This window comes from Oxyura jamaicensis, chromosome 3 (assembly GCF_011077185.1).
Source record: "Oxyura jamaicensis isolate SHBP4307 breed ruddy duck chromosome 3, BPBGC_Ojam_1.0, whole genome shotgun sequence".
NCBI classification, from domain to species: Eukaryota; Metazoa; Chordata; class Aves; order Anseriformes; family Anatidae; genus Oxyura; species Oxyura jamaicensis.
In genome coordinates, this window is record NC_048895.1 from 32,949,893 (window position 1) to 32,972,629 (window position 22,737).

Here is a 22,737-nt window from a genome sequence, read left to right on the forward strand (position 1 = left end):
TTGCACATGTATTTTAAAAAGCTAAAGTTAGCTACAGATAGGCTGCTTCCACAGAAACTAATACATGAAAATGAAGCCAGCTTCAATGATAGTATCAGTTCCTAATCCTGGCACTATTAAGCCTGAGCACAGCTGAAAAAGGGTGTAGTAAACCGAGCACAAGCAGGGAAAACAAAACAAAACAAAAAAACAGCTAAGGCCTTTTTTACTCTTGATTTGAGAGCAAAATAAACAGAACTTTACATTTTTTCCCCATTTGTCAGCTGGGATGTACATGATCACTACACTGATAAAAAAATATAGCTCCAATGACAGCCCAGTCATCTTTGCTTTCCCATTTAAAGTGGAAAATTCCAATTGAAAAGGAGGAATTAGGTCCCATCTTTATTTAGGTTAAAGCACGCTTCTGAATGAATTCACCTGCAAGCAAACACAGACACGTGAACAGCGTTCTGTGATACTACAACTTCCCAGGGAAAAAAATAAAATTAAATCACTCAACATTTGGGACTAAATACTTAGGTTAAGAATACTTCGGCTAAGACCTTCAAAAATTCACCTTCAACGTATTTAATGTAAAATGAAATATAAAATTGAAGTATCATAGTCACCATCGATAAATCATATGAAACCATCATGAATGTGTGCATGAAATTTGCCTGCATGGGAAAAAACACTTTCATAGGGATGCCTCTTCCTTCTCAAAAGGATCCTTCAGAAAAACACACATTTCTGATGTGGAATGATTGTCAAATTCTGTAAACATAAAAGGGACTATATTTCTATCAAGTTATTTTTAAATTCCATCATATTTTGTATCATAAACAGGTTACCTATAATCTATTCATTAGATAGATGGAGTCTTTGAAGTAGAAAAAAAACTTCAGGTTTCTTTTCCCACTATTTGCTACAAAGCAACAGTTTTTAGGTAAAAAGAACATCACTATAGATAGTAGTGGAGATGGGACTGATTATAGATGTGTTTGGCATTGGAAGTAATCAAGAACTGCAGACACTTTATAGAGAACCAAGAATTAAATCTGGTTGTGACTAAATAACACCAGTGCCATGAACCATGAACAAGCGGCTTCATGCTTTGCGCATTTTGCTTCCTTATTCCTCCAAATAAGTAATTTAGTTAACAAATGACACCAATCAAAGTCTCATTAGAAAGAAGGATCGTTCTGTGCATAAGGCAGAGATTCACAAAAATTCACAGACAGCAGGCAGGCTGAGCTGCAAATGGGCCCCAGCACTTGTGTACGAGCACAGGATGGGTGTGTTTGAAGTCAGCAACACCTGAACAGCATGTTCTAACCACACGACTTTGGACTACAACTCCAGCGTACGGCCACTGGAAATATCAGAGAGTGAGGAGAAGAGGGAGTCAACGGCATCACAGCTCCCCTGCAGTAACTACTCAAGCACATACTCTTACTCAAGAATAAAAGGCGGAAAAAATCCACATATACTAACCTGCTGTGCCAACACGCTGTACATCCCCACCTTCCCTTAGCACTCCGCAGCTTGTGTGCAAGCCCACACTGACTAGGTGTGACCATCCCTTGTGACCTGCGATGTGCATACCGAAAAGTCCTCATAGGAAAGCACAACGGGAAAGGCAGCCTGTGCCTCTGGGAGCCAGGAAGAGCTAGTTTTGACCCGTGGGTGGAAAAGGCAACTCATTCAGCTTCTCATGGAAGGAAATGCTCTCCTCAATGTATTTCATAGGTACCAGTAACCTGACTGGGTATTCTCACAGTTTTAAGCACTTCGGAATAGCATTACAGGCAAGCAAGAGCAAAACCCAATTAATATGCCATTTTAGACAAATTAATATGCCATTTTAGAGTACATGAAGAACAAAAATGATGGTGGGAGAGAAGAACACAGGCAGAAGACTTGGCACCTAAACTCTGTCTATGTTGTTATAATACATCAGAGCATCTTTTCATCATGCACTAAGAACTGTGACTAATGGCTGTCACACGTGGATCTTCCTTCCATCTCTTTTCCTGCATTTTCTAAGAAAACTAGTTTTCTTAGCACTTTCTGCAAGTGCTAAGAAAAAGTGAACCGTTGCCCTGCACCAGTCATCACCATCATCTTTTCAACCCCCTCTTGATGACTAATACATATTCCTAGAACTGTTAGAAGTGAGATAGCAGAAGAGGCAAAGCAGAAGAAACATTACAAAACCCAAAACCACATTTCTGAATATTAACTACCAAGTTAAAGAAGTGAGACAATTCCACTGAGTCAGGTAGATATAGCCTTCTTAGCACTGCAAGATGGAAAACCCTGGTGACTTTTATATTTCTGACTTTATTTCGTATCTCCATAGCGCTGGTGTTACAGCGCAATACAGTAGGTATTTAGTTACATGCTAATGTGTAATACTGCAGATACCTAGCAAAGTGTGTACCAGGGATACATTTTTTTGTTTCTTAGTCACACTGGAATATTTTTAATGGCGCGCACGTGCAAAACGTTGTGCAGCATCGCAGACTGGATGTAGCTGGCAGAGACCTCTGGAGGCTGCCTGCTTCAAGCCCCTGCTCCAGCAGGGCCACCGAGAGCAGAACACCCAGGAGCATGCCCAGGTCTCCAGCCAGCGATATGCCACCTCTCCTGGCCGGACAGAGCGATGCCTGCTGCCCTGCTGGTGCCACTCTGCTGGCTCGTCCTGGGCACAGCTGGCTCTGGTGAGTCACATCCCTCGCTCCTGGCTAAATACCTGGGAAGGGGATGGTATCCAGAGAGTAAACAGCACTTCGAGGGGATGTTTAATGGGATGAAGCCTGGAAACAGAACCAGCTGATCGAGCTTACAGTTCACCTCATTAAGCACGGGCTCATCTAATACATGAAGCAAATAAATATTGTTTAGTCCAACAGCACTTATAATTACTTCATATAAGAGCTCAATAATAGGCTTGTTTAACTCTGCCAAATTAGTAGGAGAAAGTAAGTAAAGCTGTAGTAACCTGATAAGGAATGATGAAGTAGAATTTAGAAACAAGCATACGCTATTTTGCGAACTCCAGTAGGTTTATGGGTCCCTAAGAGGCAGCAATGATATTTTCACACCCTATCATGAGACAGGATTTCACCTCTAGACCTAAGAGCTGAAGAAGCTGAAATGATGTGGAAAAGGATGCCAGTTAGGAATGGTATCTGTCAGCATTTCCTTCTATAAAGTACCGTATTACAAGTAAAGAAGCATAGTAGAAGGACAGTAACATCTCATCCATCGCTACTTTCGGAAAGTCCCATTTCCAAGTACTTAAGGCCTTCAGTGACAGGCATGAATGGCCACGACTACAAAAATGCAACCCTTTGCACCTTCAGCTTGGGGTGAACGCTGATCCTCTCAGTAGGGAACAGTTTGCCCTTCTGTTGGGGAATCAATGGGAAGCAGAGAGATTTCCCAAAACACAGCCTAAAGCATTTGGACTACAGTTGGGTGAGATGCTATGAAATAGGGTCTTTCGGGAACACAGGAAAGAAATCAAAGAGGAAATATTAACACATTTTTAGCCTAGGACTATGGCCAATACTGCTCTAATGTAGATTTTAAACCCTTAAAGGCCCTCACTAGTACCTCTTCCTGACAGTAAAACTGTTTAAATCAGTCTCAGGCCTAAGAGACCGAACGGAGGCAGAGAGGCAGCACCCGCGTGGTCCCAGGGTGAGCCCTCAGCAGGCAGCAAGAGCTTGATCCTCGTCTCCCACCGTGAGTGGCATGGGATGAACGGTGGATTCAGACCCACAGCAGCACTCATGGCCTGTCAGAAGACTTCCCCTGTGTCTTGCCACCTAGAAATCTCATTTCAGGTAACCCAGAGTGGGTTGGTGAGGCAGGCTGGCAGGAATTGTGCCTTCGTTTGCAAAAATATATTAACTGAATAGGAGAGTGTGTGCTCTGAGTTTCATTGTTTTGGGAGATGAAAATGATAACGTGGATCAGTTACCTAGTAATTACTCAGAAATAGTAAGTTAAGGTCATTTTAAAGCTAGCCGTGCTCTGCTCTCATATAAAACTGAATTGTGTGTGTCAAATACAATGAAACCTACAACAAATAATAATGATTATGATAATAACAATATTATTATTATTAAATCAAACACCAAATATTGTAATACTTTAGGTGTATAAATTGAGAGTATAAAAATGCTGCTAATGCCTCTAGCAGCAGCTGCTCCCCACCATGACACAGCACCTAAGCAAACGCTCTGCTCCTTTGGTGTTAAAAACAAAAGTATCAAAATATATGTAGAAGCCTGAAAGCAACCAATTTTCCAAATCTGGGGACTCTGGGAGTAGCATTATTTTTTTTCTACACCCATTTATAAAGGCTGCTCATGATGCTAAATGTCACCGGAGGCAGATATTTAACGCAAAGTATGCAAAGTTAAAGTTTTGTTAGTAAGTAAATATTTTCCTTGTTAAAACTAAAAAATTCTATCCTGCCCTGTGTAACTTAAATTCTAGCCCAGATCAAATTTGATAGACAAGATCTTTCTGAAAGGACGTGTCACAATGTAAACCCTGCCTGTATTTTAGTTACAAAAGGCTCATTAAACCTAAGTATATTAAAAAATAACAACACTTAACAAACTTTTTAAAAAATCTGAACAAACTTCCTATCAGTATTGATGTTCCATTTGTTAAAAGGAAGTTCTAGTTCATAATTTCTGAACAACAAATTTATTTTAGCTCTTCCAACAAATGAGAAATTAGATGTATGTACAACGATACCAAGAAATAAAAACCAGGAGCACCCCTACAAAAGGACGTTTTTTTTCTTTGATTCTGTGTCTGTCTAGTGGCAGCACAAAACAAGTCACCATTACAGGTAACACAGGGCAGCAGTAGCAGCTCTCATAACAAAGCATATCATTGTAGAAACTTTATTAAAAATAATAATAATAAATTAAGAAGTCATCCACCTAACCTTATGCCAAATGCCATATCATTACTGCAAGGTCTTAATCTCCTTCACGTAAAGCAAGAATGAGCATCTGTGGTCAAAAAAATCATTCTACAACTTAGTCTCAGGCTTTTTCCAACTTCTTGTTACCAATTACCATTGCAAAAAGTTTTCAAGGCACAGAACTCTCGAGAATGCGGTCAGAAATTTCATATGAACAAAGCAGTTGATTCTTCATCATACCAGTTTCTTACTGCTGTAAGTATACTTGCCAACCAGGGCACATTCCTCAAAAATTTTATACAAGGGTATGTTAGGTTTAATGATGTAAGTAGGAATGAAGTTTTAAATCAGCAGAATACATTACATTGCTAAAAATATCCAGAGTCATATTTTCTTTCAATTATGGATTCTGACATTAACTTTTACTCAACAAAAACCTCAATCTTGTATCAAGATATTAGTCAAAATTATTTTCTAAGATGCATAAAAGAGTTAAAGTAGAGTGTAATCGTTAAGCAAATAACGTATTTCTCACACCTTATTATGCTGGATGTCTAGGCAAATCTCAGAGGCCAGTCCATCATGCCACACTTGCTTCTGAAACTCTGTGTATGCCTCGAACTTAAGTCTGAGACAGTGGTGTAGTTCTAATTAGAGGATCACAGAAACTCTTGCAAAAAGCCATTAAAATCACTGGAAATATCTTTACATAAGCCTCAACTCACCAGTAACAATGCTGGCCAGCTACAGCTGTAAGAATTTATCTTCTGCTGAATTTTGTTCTGAAGATGAACAGTTAAACGTTAGCCCCTTTTTTACTCTTCCACCACACAAAATTGTGCAAGCCTGCAAAAGACTGTATGAAGCACTTTAAAATTTCTAGTTCACCCTCCCTCTTTCCCCAGGGTTGCTACATCTTAAATTCTAAACCGAATACTTTGAATTCTGAAGCAGATAAAGTTCAGTGTGCTGATCACTTTAAGAAAGCACGCTGTGGCAAGGTCACTTCTTTCTTCCATTAAATACGCGTAGAAATTTATGCGGCCAGTACCTGCCCGTATTTATTTTTTTAGGCAAACTTTCCTGTTGACAGATGTATTTTAAGGAAAAAAAAAAATGTAAGATTTTATAGGCAAGATGCTGTACTTACATGAAAACTGCACTACATGAATCAGCAGACAAAGAACTGTTCAGTGAAGTTTGTTTCATTGGGAATAACATGCTTCTCTGCTATATACAAGAACAATACATTTGGTTTCTAATTGGATTTGGTGGTCTTTTTAATATTTTTTTCTTGCTCCTAAAGGCTGAACTCAAACTTTAGGTTGATAGGGCAAGAATGCGGCAATTAGTTATCTGATTTACACTAAACAGAGGCTGGCTTGATAGCAACTGTTTAAAGAAAGGAAGTCTGTGCTGAAAGATTTCGTTTTTACCAAGGCACCGGTAAAAATGAAACTGGAGAAAACCCTTACCTCTGAAGGACAAATACATGTTTTACACACACGCGCACACAGATACGTACGCAGCTCAGGCTGCAGCGGGCAGAGCTATTTTAACCGCCTACTTTGAACGAATCTTTGCTGCCTCCTGCCTGAGAGGCCCGCATGCAGCCAAAGCTTCCCTGCAGGAGCTTCGTCTTCCTTTTCTTTCCAGAGACACAAAACCGAGGTGCTGCCCGTGGTGCACAGCAGCGGCTCTGGCCCACGCGTGGGAAGGGTCACTCCATGCGCTTCTCGCTTGGTCCACGATGCGCTGAGAGCATGCATGCCGCCAAAGCCACTGTGCCAGAAGTGCCGTGCCCTGCAAGTATTAACTTCCTAATCACTTCCCCGTTATTTTCTCCGCTATCCACAGATATCACTCCCCCCCCTTCCCCAAATGTTTTCTCAAGGTTAGGACGCTGCACCACAGCGTCTCAGCCTCTGCACAAGCACACCTTGCCGGCTGCAGCCAACTGGATCACCGAAATAAATATTCACCCCGGCATTTACAGCTTTCCCTTTCCCCCGTGCCCAGGAGCGGCCGTACTTTACCCGTGCAGAAGTTCCCCAGCACGGCGGGATCGCAGCCGGCCGCCAGGCAGGGCAAGCTGCCCTCCATCCCCAGCCCGCGGCCGCCCCGGGGGGCTCAGTGCAGCCCCTCTGCCCGCAGCCCCAGCCAGAGGCTGAAGGGGGTGGGATAGGGACAAAAATCCCAGGCTGCCGCAGGGAGTGGCTAGCCCTCAGACGTCAGAAATACACCAATAAAGGCACTTACGAGGCATGCAACACAGAAATACTTCACGGCGCAGTGGCTATCCATCAGTGATCCCAGCATTACGACTTTTTTTTTTTCTTTTTTTTTTGTCCTTAAGGGAAGCAGAATTCACCAGCTGCTCATCGACCTGCTTCAGAGTCGGAAAATGGCCATTGTTTATACACACACAAGGTCCTGCACCACTTCCATTTAAAACCAAGACAATTAGGCTGTCACACGGGCACCCTGCCATGCCGCTTTCAGATGGGACTGCAACGCAACGTATTCATGGCAAACATTAAATACAGCTTTAGTACTGCGATGTTAACTAGGAAAAGCCAGCAGCAGTCTATTTGCCCGCAGTCTGAAAGTGAAGAACCACCACAAATAGCTAACGGAAAGGATTTCTGTAATGGATCAATTCAAATAAACTATTATTGTTCCACAGCACGTCTGTGTGTGTGTCGCAAAGGACAGATCTAACGGCGCTCAAAGCGCAACGTGAAATGAAAAGTTCACACGGAGGGGAGGGCAAAGGGGCGGTTGTTTGTTTAGTATTATATTTGAATATTTTTCCTATGACATCTTCCAAGGCGAAAAAGCAATGACATCACTGGCAATATACGTGCATTCATTTCATTAAAATGAAGCAAAATACCGTGGTTTAAGAGCAGCAGCTTTGCAAAGCCATCATTCTGTTACGCAGAAAAGACCTCGTATTACAAATGCATTACAATCTATTTAGTATGATTGTGATTTTGTCTGTCTTGCAAGATGAAGCACAGCCAGATGAGAACTAATGAATGCAACATGTGTTCATTCTTTTGGTAGCCGTGCCTGAAGCCAGTTGGCAGAATGCACACAGCAAGATAAATGTCAAAACAAAGCTATTTGTGAATATGTATTGCATAGATTTTGCCTCATCTCTCTATCATGCTTCAAATAGTTTATTTTCAAACTTTGCAAGCATATTAAATACCTCTGGATTAAAGTTTTGATTTCCAGACAACAGCAGGATAGTCAAAAAATACACAGGGGAAGTCCATGTCTCCATTCAAAACAAGGAGGGGCAGCACTTTTTTCCACCCCCACAAATGAACATTTGATAAGAAGGCTCACAACAACACATATAGTTGAGACAGCACACCAAGGGTTTGGGACCCCCCCCCCGCCCCCAAATTATCAATCTGCATGATTTTAGGAGTATCTTCGTTTTCCAGCAGCAGCTGATACACTGGAGAAATTGACCTCTGCAGTGATTTAAAAACAAACAAAACAAAACACACACACAAAACAACCAGAAGGACAGTCAGCTGAACCCAGCTCTGCTATATTAAGCAAGACAGACAACTACTGTGATTAATAATAGTAATAAAAAGAGCCTAAGAAGCTGAATGGTGGAAAGTGATAAAGGGTAAAGAGCAAGGGCACAATTAAGGAAACAACCCTAACTAAGCCAAGGGCCTCAACATGCAGCTGCAGCACGAGGATTGACCAAGAACCCATGCTTTCAACTTGCCCCAGACACTGGGTTGCATCACATCATTAGATGAAACAATCCTCATTGCAAGATGAAACACTGAGTCTCATCTTGTGTGGGCTGGACGCATGGAATAGCTTAACGTGCGCAGACATACATTTTGGTATCCCTTAAAACTTAACATCCTTCCTAATACAGTTACAAAGCCCAGAAGGAAATTGTGGGTAAAATTCCTTCATTACACCAAAGAGACGTTTTGTGTGCTAGTAAGAATGATGAGGAAAGCAAACGAAGCTCGATTTGCCATTTTAAATGATTATTAGTGATCCAAAGGATGACCAATCACATACAATGGCAGGAAGCATTCAGCTAAACAGAGTTCTAGCTAAAAAAAAAAATTGTACAGCTCATCTTGAGAATAAATACTTTGTATAAAGAAGGTTAGGCCCTACTACTGTAACAAAAGGATATGAACTTCTGGTAATTCCAGAGGTACAAGACCCAGACTTTTAGCTCTAAAAAGTATGGATTTCCTCAATATAAGAAAAAATAAAACAAAAAAAACAACTGCTTTATGGCATTAAGCTCTGAAGAGCAGGATGGTGATCTGAAGAGCCATGTTTGAAATGAGATAATTTTCAGACAGCTCACTGTATACTTGCTCACCCTGAAAATGAGCAGCAGTCTCATCCCACCCATCATTTATTCTGACCCCAGCTGAGGATCTGGGACACAATTTCCTTGATTTGCCTTTAAATGTCTCATGAAAAACTTAACTCCTCATTAGGATTTTTCATTCTCCTAGCTCTGGCCCACACCTGCTCTTCTAAGCCATCTCCCTGTTTTGCAGCCCTGCTATCTTCAACAGCTATCTTCCTCTGACCTTTTCAGGCTGAAACACCATCTCAGGCCTCTCTTCTCTCACAGTATTTACCATAAGCGGGGGGATAAGGAGGTAAAATACTCCTGTGAAGTACTGTAGATAAGCACAAATGACAAAACAAGTACATAAAACGTGACACAGACTAAAACAAAACACACACGAAGCACGCAAGTAACCTTTGCCCAGAAAAAATCTCTCCACATCTTAGCAGTGCAAAGCACAATGTTATGCTGTGAAAAAGGAAAAAAAAAAAACTCTTCAACTGATCACCATAAAGCAAGTTAAAAGACCAGGAACAGAGCCAAGGGCATTGTACAAGCATGGTTTGATTGTTATTTTTGTTCTGGGGGGTTGTGGGTCTTTCTTTTGTGGGGGATTTTTTTTTGGGGGGGGGAAGGGAGGGGTCCTTCTCCCCCCCGCCCCCAAGATGGAGATCTGGGGGAACATTACACATCTGCTGAGAACAGTGGATGCCTCCACAACTGCAGCAGCATCAGTCAGATAATGAACCTGAGGAAGGAGTCATTTGAGACACTTCAGCTTTTCAAGCTCCTAAAACCACTCCATCCCCCAGTCTTTGGAGGCTGGGGCAAATGGCTCCTCTGGCTTTTAAAGAGAGCCACAGAAAGTCATGAACGCTTCTGAGTCATCACTTGGATGCAAAGAGGAGGAAGAAGCAGGTCTCCTGCCATTCCTGCTGTTGCCTTTCAGTGACCCAGGCCCAGCTGAGGGAGTTGGGGGTCCCCCCACCAAAACCACCGCACCCCAGCTGCACTGGCTGCAGAAAGGATGTGTCCTTCCTGGGGCATCATTAATCTTCCTTTTTCGGCTTCTAGTGACTATCGAGTTTCCTGGGTAAGTGACCCTGCTACTGAGGAAATATCCACAGTTGCACAAAGTTTGGAAAAGCCTAAGTGTGTTTTCACAGAACCAGGATCTCTTCATGTCCAAATGCAGAAGACTGTAGAAACCACAGCTGCCGCACGAGGCAAACATGTTGATTATGTTATCTTCCCTCAGCGGACTACTGGAAGCTCTCCCTACCTACCTTTCCTTAAAGAAAAAAAAAAAAAAAGAAAACTGTAGCTATAACTATGTCTAATCAATATAAACTAATCAAGTATACAGAGATTAATTTAATGATTCTTTGAATTGCAAGACGGCAGCACCAGTTAATTCTATTTCTTCATATATATGAAACTAATCGTGTTTCCAATGGAAAACAATCCTTCAATTATTTTGCTTTCTTTTCTTTTTTTTTTTTTTTTCTTAAAAGAAACTGTAACCATGTTTCAGCTGGTAACTGCCTTCACAGCAAAGGGGTACCACCTTCCTGAATCTGGGTGCATCTCTGCTCCTGTGTTACCTCCACCCCAGCAAGAGCAGAACAGCAATTTCTTCACTAATGACCCGATTCCTTCGGAGGAACAAACCCATCCAAACCAAATCACGAAGCCTCACCAGGCCAGATTTATGGCACATGGCACAGCAACCAGCGCTGCAGCAGCAGGGAGGTGGCAGCACCCACTGGAAAGAGCAATGGGAGCCGCTCCTGCACACAGCAGCTCTGCCTTCTGGTGATGGAAGGTGGTTGTGAAACAGCCACTCTTGTAAATCATGCTTCATTGCCTCTTCATTGCCAGACAAGTGGAATCCCAGCGTGAGCAGCACCAGGGCAGGGTGTGCAGACAGCACACAGCTGCAGCACCCGCAGGTCCTGGTCCTACACTGAGCTATGGAGGTTTTACCTACACGCAGCTAACATGCAGAAAACAAGAGAAACAACACATCTACATCTGATCTTTAGAAGCCATCCTGAAGCTGCCCTCCACAGCTGAACCATACCAGTGACCATGCAGTCAATGACCTTGGGAAATTAAAATGCGAATATATATTTTTTTCTCTCTTTTCCACCAAAACAGGACCTAACTTAAATGAATAAAACAAATAAAATTTCCTCCAAATGCAGAGCGACCACCTGAATGTCTGTCTCTGCCGGGTGGTTTTTCAGCTGCATCAGCTGCCCACTGCTGTTTGTCACAGCCCTGCTGAGGTGGCAGCACACTGGCAGAAGAGTGGGAAGGGTGGCAGTGCTGGAGGCTGGTATTTCACCAAATGTAACAGCAAACCACAGCTGTAGCATGCCTTCCGCTGCCTGATAGCAGCAGTTGCAAAGCAGACTGCTTGCAGCTGCTTTCCTGCCTACCCATCAAACGCAGTACGGAAACGGCCAACAAACAAGATGAAAATGTATTAAATCTAAAACACAGCCAGGAAAAGGTTTCTCCAGTGAATTTTATTTTGGGCACATGTTCCAGACCACAGCTGTTGCCTATTGTACACGGTGGCCCATGAAAAAGTGCAACCCTGCCCCCTGAGAAAGGGAGGAGCCTGAGCAGCAGCATCCCTGCTAGGGGCAGCCTGTGTTTTTGTGGGTCCACTGCAATTTCACCTCGGTCTGGTCCAGAACCCACTCAGTTTTGAACACAGAAATTTTTGTTAATGATATTTTCAAAGCTAGTGTTAAACCATGCAACATTGTTAAACATGTAGCATTACCATTTTCTGAAAGTAACCAGAAAAATTCAGTTTCTTAAAGAAGACAACTAACTGGTAGTCTTAGTCATACGAAGCCCAGGCTATGGACTAGCTGTGGTGAAGTGCCTATCTGACAAGCCATTCAGCTCATGTCTACAAAAAGAGAAGGGAGAGAACAAGTGCAGAAATGTTTTCTGACAAAGCCCTTTCAAAACAGAGTATCTAATTCTAAAGATATTACCATGTTTAAGAGTTGTGTATTCTTTCAAAGAATAAATGCCACTCTTGCCTATCAAAACATCTCCAGATGTTGGCTGCTTCCACCAACACATTGCCACAACATTATTTTTGCTATTTTTAGAAGTCATTCTAAACTACATTCAGCATAATTATTTTTTTTTCAACTAGTCCACTATTTATGACAAAGAGATGCTCATTTATTATCCACTTTGAAATGCTGAGGAAGCGGAAGAGCCATTATGAGAGCAACACTAATGAAAAAGGGCAATCCTGGCCACAGCATTAATGCTCATTAAGGATGTCCAGCACAAGACCCGCCGAAGCAGCCGGTGCTCGCACAGCGGGCTGTCTGGCTCAGCAGTCGTACCAGCGTGGAGCAATCCCTGTTGTGCACAGAAACCTGCTGCGTGGGCAGCAGAGAGGGACTGAAAGCCATCCCAGAGGCTGGCTCAGACATAGCCACCCATCTCGGTATGGCGAGTAAATGAGGGAGAAAAGCCACAGACAGTATCCTGGCTTCGCCCCAATAGCTAGGAATGCCTTTCGGCTGCTAGGCTCCTACGTGCACCACCAGAACCCAAATATCCCACCTGAGGGGTGGGGCGACCGGCTGTATTTGGGACCGCACTGCACAAACACAGTATCTCCTATTTAAATATTTCCTCGTACACGCAAATGCGATGTAGGTGTCAGACCTTCAGCTATTACAACACCTCAGAGCTTGACCTTATCGGAATATCATTTACAGCCACACAGTTTTGACATATTACATACAACAGCTGTACGGTCCATAAATTAATTACCCTTCTGATGGCACAGACTATCAAATGAAGTGGTTCAAAGGGAATCTGAAGGGATCGTATCTCTGTCATTCCTTCAAGTCTACTTGTCAGAATATTTTGTACTCTCAATAAAAGGGGTCACAATAGTAAACACCATAGTCTGTTTACATGTATAGGATTGAAATATTGTGAAATCTTAGTAAGACAGGGCTTACAACCAATTCTGTTGGAAGTACATAGTAGATATCAGACATATTGAAAAAAAAAAAAAAAGATGGAAACATCTTTTTACTTCTGTTGTTTTTCATTTCAGTTTTGTTCTCAGTATTATATTTCACATTCACTTTAAAACTTGGCGAATATAACATGGAAGACTGTCTGAAGCAGATAATGGGGAAAAAAATGACCACTAAGAACAAGCCACACTATTTCCACGAATTACTTGGTACAGAACTATAATTAAAAGGAACTAGCCTGGTTCTAGCCTGGTTCATGCACAACCAAAGAGGTCTTCAACCCTTCAACCAAATCAACAAATGAAATCTGCCACAGTAGAAATCATGTTTACTTGGAAGTTTGAATGACATTCCTGAAAATAATTTACATGTTGATTACCATTTTATTCTTACTGCAGGAATATTGATGTTACTACAAACTGACACAACGGATACCTTTGCCAGTGCCTCTGGAGAAACAAACAAACAAACAACGGATAACCAGAAAATAATAAGCAACTTACCACTTTAATTGGTCAACTGACAGGTCAAGACTGCGGTCAACTTTTGAATACAACAATATACATTGCTATTCCAAGAAAAAAATAATAATAATATAGATATATATATATAGACACGTCAAGAAAAGTAACTTCTTCCTCTGCACCATCAATCCTGTTACGACAGTTAAAGGTCAAAGCAAGAACAAAAAAGCTAAATAGAGGGAGAAAAAGAGAGAAAATGCTTTGGCGTGCAGTGGCAAAGGTCTAACCGAAGTGAGGGATAAAACATCTGTGGTGTATGTGGACAAGGACATACAGTGCCATGGGGCCAAAAAAAAAAAAAACACAAAACACCACACAGCAAGACAGGGGCAAAACACACACACACACACTCACACTCACACACTCACACACAAAAAAGTGAAATTGAGAAGATCCTTGATGACATTAAGAAATATAGTTGTATTTTTCAAGAATCTGGCTTTCTACTAAAGCTTCAGAGACCTACCAAAGGTCAGAAGTGACAGGAATTTGATGCTATCAAATTACACAAGAGACATTTTCATACATGGCAAAACCATGAGCCCGGGAGGTGATGTTGGAGGCAGCAGTATATGGTCAAGTTCACTGTGCCCTTTTCTTCTCCAACCAGAAGCTTCTGTACTCCAGATCCACCTAGCCATCTTTGAGTATTTAGAGATGGAAACAAGAGTACAGTCCAAAACATACTGAAGCCCATGGGGACATACTGACTTGAGCAGAAAAATTTAATCCAGCCTCAGATGAAGAGTTCATCCATTTGTTCTTTGAGAAGGATGAAAGTCTACGTTCTAAGTGGATAAAATACCATGGATTATTGGACCAAAATTAAAAGCAACTTCTTCCCTAGCAGAGAAAACAAAACCATTGACTGCTATAAATTCCAAAGGGCATAGGATAAGCAACAAAATTTGCCCTGGCATTAGCAACACATAGGAACTAAATTAGTATTTTCTTAATTTTAAGATATTTTCTAAATACAAGTAGATATTCCCAAACCATGTAGTCAGTAGACTTCATGTAGCTAGCTGCACACTTACATATGCGCAGGTTTACATGATCAAGACTGATGGGAGAATAATTTCACTGCAAGATTTTTAGACAAACTATATTTATTTTTTTCTTTATGCAACTTTTTGGAGCTTGTGTTTGTTTATTTTTAAGCACAAAGTTCTGGTCTACAGAAAACTTGAGAATACCGTTTCGCTTTGAATTATATATTCCCTATGAAATACACTGTAAATACTTTTTCTTTAATCATCTAGCAAGCTGATAGGAGCAGTCCATAAAGCTTTGGAGAATCAAAGAACTGGACCTGGCTATACAGCTTTTAAATTACGGACATTATAAAGCATTGTTTTATTTGCAGTCTATGTTTTTCCTTAATATTCCAAACTTCTGAAGTCAGTGAGATGACCTCAAGACAGTCTTCATACATGAAAGACGTACCAAACCTAGTAAAGTGCCCTGAATTAGCTACCAAGCCCAAGTTTTTTGTTTTTAAAAGCATATATACCATAGGTTCCATTTCACCATCAAAATACTCAGTTCAGTATACAAGTCCCCACGTTCACCCTTTTTCTAATCCCAAGCCAAAACAAATCCACTGTTTTTTCTTTTTGTTTTGTTTTGTTTTTTGTTTCTTTTTTGTGTGTGTGTGTGTGTGTGTGTGTGTGTGTGTGTGTGTGTTTGTGTTGTTTGTTTTTTGGGGGGGGGGGGTTGTTTTGTTAAATTTTTAAGCCCACTCCATAGCTTCTGGAGTTTGTCAAAACAGAACTTCAGAAGACAAAGTATATCAGCCAATGTTTATCAATGAGTTTGAAATCAACACGGTAGGTTGGAGTACAGCGGGGAACTGACAATGTTGTATCTTCAGTACAAGTTTTATTTGGTAGAAATGCTTTGCCTAGTATCTCTATAAACAGGAAGACAGCTATTTCCTTCAACCAGCACTAGAGAGTTACTAAAATAAGATAATAAGCTTGTAGCAAAATCTACTTGAAAGCAACAGACCTGTGATACTGGACATTTTGACAGGCATAATAGTTCTCCATTGGCTGTATTTACAGCTTGAATATGTTTCTTCTATTTTCAGCATAAGTGAAGGCTACTACAGGAAAGCATACACTACTAAATTATACTGCAGGACACCAGTTTCCTGCACTGCAGGGAAGGAGTGATATTAGGTAACAGTAAGAAGACAGACTGAAATATTAAGGAAAGAAAAATCCAGACCCTTTTTCTGAAGCCTTCTTTTATGTTTTGTGTTTCTATACACATCATTTGAGGTTGCATTCAGTTTACAAGGCAAGAGATTTGAAGCAACTGAAGAGTCATCATCCAGTCAAAAATCTAGTTTGTCACTTCTGTCAAATTGCCTAGATTCTGCCACCTCATAGGAAAATAAAGTGTAGAGTTACATGATGTTAATCATTAATAAATCATTTGTTGCCAATCCCTTGAGCAGTACTTGAATAGCTAAGATATTTACATTTTAAACAAATATATTTGTATCTCAAAATTAACCCTTAATATAACTGCTTTGCTTTTTTCCCACCACCACAATACAACTCCTTGTTGTCTTTGGCCCTGCAAGGTGGCTCACAATGAAGTCCAGTCCCTTTAATACAAAGTCAAGAGACAGCAGATGTTGATCACAAATGACAAAACTTAATATCTTTAAAGATTTTCTGAACAGATGACTTATATCAGATTTTATTTCAGTGTCCTGACAAAATTCAAATCACTTTTTTTTTCTTCTTCACCGAAGGAGCATTTTATTAGATAACTCATTTAAGAGGTAAGGAGGTAACTGATTTTAGCTATTTCATCACTATCAAGTGGTCAGGGTTAGCTCTCATTGAAGCAAATTGCAGGTTTTAAAGCATGTGTGCAATCAGATGACATCAGTTTGATCTTACAGCATCCTCAAGAGCCATGAAGGATATAAGTGTTGGAAGGAGGTGGAGAGAAGTGGAGATATGAGGATTAAATTAAACAACAGTTTGGAGGAAGTATCTTGCTGTTTTTTGTCTCCACTGATGAAATCAGGTCTATGGCATTAAAACCGATGTGAGAAAACAAAACACAGCTAATTTGCATTGTCTCCTTCCTTTTCTCATTTAAAAATCAATTGCTATGTCCTTCAGCAGCAGATGCATTAGAAAGAAAATAGAGCAAAAACAGTAAGCGGAATTTGCATCCTGATCCTAATCACCAGCTCCGAGTGCCACACAAGCTGGTCTGTTGATATAGTGGACAAGGAGGGCTCTCACCAAGGTGAACCAAAGCAGCACCTTGGGCTGTCCACCTCTCTGCCCCGTGTAGGTGGGCACATGCATGGTGCAGAGCAGCTTGATGTGGTCAGGACAGAGCACGGTGCCCGCCCTCCCACAGACAGCAGGGAGCCAGGCACTGCCTGTGGGATCGAGCCCAGCCATCCCCGAAATGCACCCGGTCATGCTTCCAGAAGTCTGCTTACAAAGTGACACCCTTCAGTAAAAGGATTAGAGTGGAAATAGCCCACACTTGGCATGAAGCTCTTCAGTTGGGGTTTGGTTTGGGTCACTGGCAAATTAGCGTTTTAAACTAGATTCACTGTTGGCAGATTTGATTTGGTAGCAAATTTTTAGATCCTGTTGTGCAGTTTTTCAGGAAGGACTAAGCCTGGGCGGAAGGGGGACACAGCACTTCACACAGACTGCCTCTTGAGCGAGGCAGTGGACAGACCAGAAGTCAACCAAACACTCCAGCTGAAGGAACAGGGAGCAGGGACTTACCTCAAGACTATTACTGTTTGCTGTCATTTAACATCGTACGGCAATTCCTACAGGATTTTAAAATAAGGCATTCTCGCAGACACAAGATATAAAAATGACATTTTAGTAAAACTACAGCTAAGCAGCATTTGGACAACATGTGCTACCATAAATATTGTATGACACTATTACTCCTTCTTTTATAGCGTTATGTTCCCAGTGATTGATTCTCAGAGCTGCTTCTGTAAAAAGAATGGCTATTAATATTATTCCATCAGTTTTAAAATAGTTGTTTTTGAAAATTATTCAAGTATGCTATTTTTCTCACGTTTGTTTTGCTAGAAAGGAAAATATTTAATAAATTCATAAAGATGGCATAAATAAAATTATGCTGGCTTAATAGTTTCTTAGATAAAAATGCATTTACAGTACTGTATGGTCAGTAAAAGTTTTACTGATGTGTTTCTTCATCAGATAATTTCACTGATGCCTTGACAACACAGAGGGAGGAGAGAATTGGCATTTCTGGTCCACCTGAACTAAACAATATTGACGTTAAACATTGACGCATCCACTACTCTGGGTTCGCTTTCGAAATGTCCCCATGTTTCCAGGGAATTATGTGAAGGGAGGAGTACTAGCCTCCTATCAGGGCAGGGGAGTTCCTTCTACAATTGCAAACGTACTTCTCAAGGTATAGGAGAGCCAAACTGGAAAGAAGCTCCACACATAGGTCAGCTGGATACAGACTCTAGATAGCAGACTGTTCAAGAAGATAGCAGCTTGAACAAACCAACTATAAACAGTGTCAGTTTAAATTAAATACGTTTGTTTAAACCACGTTATATGACAGGTATCGTCTGCATCCAAGAATGTAAAATCAATGAAGTGGACGTTAAATATAAGACCATCCTAAAAACACTGAATTAGTGGAGGGGGACCATATTTTCTGGTCATTTGTTTGTTAAATCAGGATTCTTCTCAGTTCCGCCCCAACTGCCCCTTAACACTGCACCCCTTAGCTGTACTGTTTTTGTGCTTTCTGCCTTTGCAACTCTTGAGGGCTGCTAACTTCCTGTTTTTATTAAATGAACACAGAAATCCTCTTAACCATGACTGGCAGCTTCACTAAGAGTGGCTTTAAGGAAAACCAAACTCGCGAAGCATTCATCCTACAGCCATTTCCCTCAGGAAAATAGCTGATGATGTTGTAGAAAATAAAATAATAACAAAGAGCTATGCAAGGTCTCCCCTAGCAGGAGGCTTGCTGGAGCCTTGGCACTGAATGCACAGCTCTTGTTAAAGGTCACTCTAGTTTGGCGTTTCAGAATGCTTACTTTAACATTCACAACAAAATGAACAAAGCGCCTTATTTTTATGGCTCATATTGATTGTTCCAACGCATGCTGATCCTATCTTCTACAAACAAAGCCAGGATTTAATTGCACTGGAGCATTAAGCTCTTCCATTAAACCTGAGCACCTGTTTGAGCTGCAACTGAGTGTGTCAGAAAGGACCGCAGCAGGTGCTACGCTGCAAAACAACCTGTATTCCTATATGTGCGAAGAAACACTCCCAAAGTAATTTCAAAACACATAACTGAGAAGGAAGAATCAGGGGTTTGCCTTTTTAACCTTCTCACAGATGAAGGCAAAAGGTTCTTTTTTTTTATAAAAAAAAAAAAAAAAAAAAAAAAAAAAAAAAAAACACATCCCCATTTCTAGGCATTGCTGCATTATTTCTAGCACAGCTCGTAGGGCTGCATATTAACAGCAACACATCTAAATAAATTATCAATGCAAAATTCCAGTGTCAGCTTGAAAGGATAAGAATACATGTGCATATATACATAAATATATACACTTCTATTCATTCTTGTAGATGTATGCCAAAATTTTGTGTCTGTTACAATCTTAGTTCTTCCTGGATCATGAAAACAAAGCAGTAAAGCATATCAATGAAAACAAACTCGTCATTTTCCATATTGAGGAAGCAGTCAACTTTCCAGTCCTCTGTAAATTCCAAAGAGGTAATTTACTTGGCATGCCCAATAACACAGAGGTACAAAATAGTATTTCAGACACCTCAAGCAAAGACCAAAGCACAAGCTGCATGTGCCTGGACCACCCACACCAAACCCTCTCCCACCGACGGGAAGGATTTCTCTGTGTTAGCTGGCATTTTGTTCCCCAAACACCAACACCAAGCCTTGCACTGAGCAAGGCCCCTCCGGAGGCAAACCACTCGGCTGCAACGCTTTTCCAGCGAATACGAGGCAAGAGCTGCTTCCAGCTCTGTGACAGACGTGACACACACCAGCCCCGCAGCCTCTCCGAAGCGATGACGAGTACCGGGGAGCACCATGGAAAGAGACGCTGTGAACTCCCAGCAGTGCCTGCACGAAGGGTTTGGCTCCATTTCCTGACTCCTCCAAGGGAATCGCCTGTAAATAATGGCACTAAAGCCGCCTGCTGCTCTTTATCGACATGCACAAAAGTTGCCACTCCACAGGTGTGGGAACAAAGTGGAAAATGGATATGTTCGACATTAGGGCCAAAAAGGAAGTAATACACACTGTGCATCAGCAGGAGGGGATAACAGAGGGATGACCAAATACCTTTATTTTCTTTAAATATTTCCTTATATCCTACTGTTCAGGGTGGTGGGTTTTTCTCGCTGGTGGTGGGTTCTTTTGTGTGGATGTTTTCTGCTTATTTGTTTATTTCATTACAGTGGACAAGCAGAGATCTTACTAAGGTAAACCAGCCACATGGATAATGACTGACAGCAACACTGAGCAACTAGCCACACAAGGTCCATATTACCTTAAGCCACCACAGCTCTGAAGCAACTTAACACCAAATTTATTTTTAAAGTTTGCGATTTCAATTTGCATATAAATGTGTGTGTGTGTGTGTGTGTACACATGCATGCATCTGCCACCTACAAAACCAGGTAGCTATCTGGTCACTCAGATCAGCTCTCTCAGGATGCATGAAGGACAAGGCCAGCACCAAGGCAGATAGTGCATCTGTTCAATGATCATTAAAGAGAGGAAGGAAATACTGCTAAACTGAGAACACAGAATGATATTAATAGGTGAGTCACTTCTGGATTCAGTAGTTTTGAGACCCTGTTTGGATATGAGCCATTGGCCAAGGGGAGATTACTCCCACATCTCTATAGAACTCTAGAAAGAGTAACAGGTCTTGACTCACCCTCCTCCTTCTGAGTCACTAGGCATCCTTCCCTTTATTTGCTGGCACTAATACTAAAACCATGCTCACCTGTTCAGGGAGCAGCAACAACAACATGCCTAGGGCTACTTGACAAAATGTCTACAGAGAAGAATCAAGCCTGGAATTGCCTATCAGCACAGAGAGTACTAGTCAAAACTCTCAACTGTGGACAAGACTAAACATTTTCTACTTAGAAAATAAATTGAGTATAATTAAGTATTATTGCATATGGTGCAAAGATAAACTACAGACCATTAGAACACGTTGTCAGGCAGGTTGTCTCCCACTTCCTCTTCCTCCTCATCAAACACTGAACAACATAAATCACAACTAGTTATTTTAAACGTAATCAAACCCTGCCTGACATCGAGACTTGCTGATGCCTTCACTCTGCCCATCTCTCTTCACCATTACCTTGGAGGAAAAGGAAAAAAAAAAAAAAAAAAGCTAAGAAACAACAACTGCATCCCCCAAACACACAAGCAAAGCAACAAAGAAAGCCACACGAACCAAAATAAATAAATAAATAAATAAATAAATAAAAGCAGGCATACATAAAGGACTGGCAACTCTTCAGTGAGGGCCACATTCAGAAACTGTATACCAACTTTCAGACTTCTTACAGCATGCACAAGTTTTAACCTTTCCGTGTTTATACATTTTCACAGCAGATTAACGTCTACCATACCCCTTTTAGAAAAAGGAGCCACTAACAATTGCATATACAGCACATGCACTGTCAAGCATACGCATTACTGAGTGCATGGAATTAGAAAAGTCTGAGCCAGTTACTGTTGTGATTAGACATTTTATACACATCTTTCTGTTCATAAGCCTTCTCATCTCCTAGAATTATAATTAATGGTATAGGGACCACGTCTGGAGAAATAATTGTACAGCTATTTTTTATACAACCACATTTCTTGTTTGGTGGCTAAATATCTTCCAGAATTTCTCCTATAAACTTATTTCCAGCAATTTCAGCTCTCCCGCAGTCTTTCGTCTTATATTAATAGTCTCCTGCAGAAAAGTATTATTATTTTTTTAAGTAACTCAGACACACATTTCTCGTGCATGACAAATAGTTTTTCATATTAACATGACAACACTAGCACTGAAGCATCCTATCACAGCAGGCAATTAAGAAAGATTCAAACAAAAAAAGTGTATCACAAAAGACTATCTGTTGCTGCATCACGAAACACAAAAAGTAGATTAAGATATAGATAACATTTGATAGGTAGCCAATACCTATAACAAAGGCTAAAATTGCCAGGCAGAATGGTCAATGAGGGGGGAGGAAAATAAAGGAAGAGAAGTACTAGCATGCACAAATCTTAATCAGTGGATTCATCCATCCGTCAAAACCACCTAGCGCAGAAACACTCAGCAATTGACCATATCAGTGAGTTTAAGAGCTCGACTTCCTCTGTTTCACTGCCAAGGAGGGCAGAGCCTGGCCACATAATGCAGAACCTGGCTGGGCGACATGACTGTGCACACCGACAGCAAGCTGGGTGCAGGCAGCGAAGGCTGCAAGCTGGAACAAAACCAAATCCCAACTGCTAGCAATGGTGTGACAGCTGAAGTAAGTACTCCTTTGGTCAACAGACAGAGTCACCGCCAGTCTTGGGGAAACAGGGATGCTGTTTTAGAGCTGGTTCTGGTATCGGGCAGGAGAGCTGACCAGTGGTTCAGGACTGGTCACAAGCCAGCCCTGGCCAGGTCAGATCACGCCACAGAAACGCAAACTGCCTAGAATTTGGGAAGGGCAAACTTCAGGAAACCTAATGGAACTTGTTAATGGGGCTGATTAGGCTGCGTTTCACACTACCTGGATTGTGATTACAACCTTACTTGTAAAGCTAAAGATAAGCAGAAAACCT

The 22,737-nt window shown here is 41.2% G+C and overlaps 1 protein-coding gene across 9 annotated transcripts in view; it reads right to left on the reverse strand.

The window, feature by feature from the left end:
• Positions 1-22,737, reverse strand: part of EML4 (EMAP like 4) — a 157,267-nt gene that overhangs the window by 84,357 nt on the left and 50,173 nt on the right. For 3 of the 9 annotated variants that reach the window (XM_035320633.1, XM_035320629.1, XM_035320625.1), the window contains exon 1: positions 6,973-7,119. The exons of 2 other annotated variants lie outside the window; for them this stretch is intronic. In XM_035320633.1, coding sequence (XP_035176524.1) covers positions 6,973-7,039 — 67 coding nt within the window. In that variant the 5' untranslated portion in view covers positions 7,040-7,119. Of the gene's footprint in view, positions 1-5,661; positions 5,678-6,972; positions 7,120-7,195; positions 7,218-22,737 lie in introns of those variants that run through there. 4 more of the 9 variants (XM_035320631.1, XM_035320632.1, XM_035320626.1 and 1 more) reach the window with 4 other exon arrangements.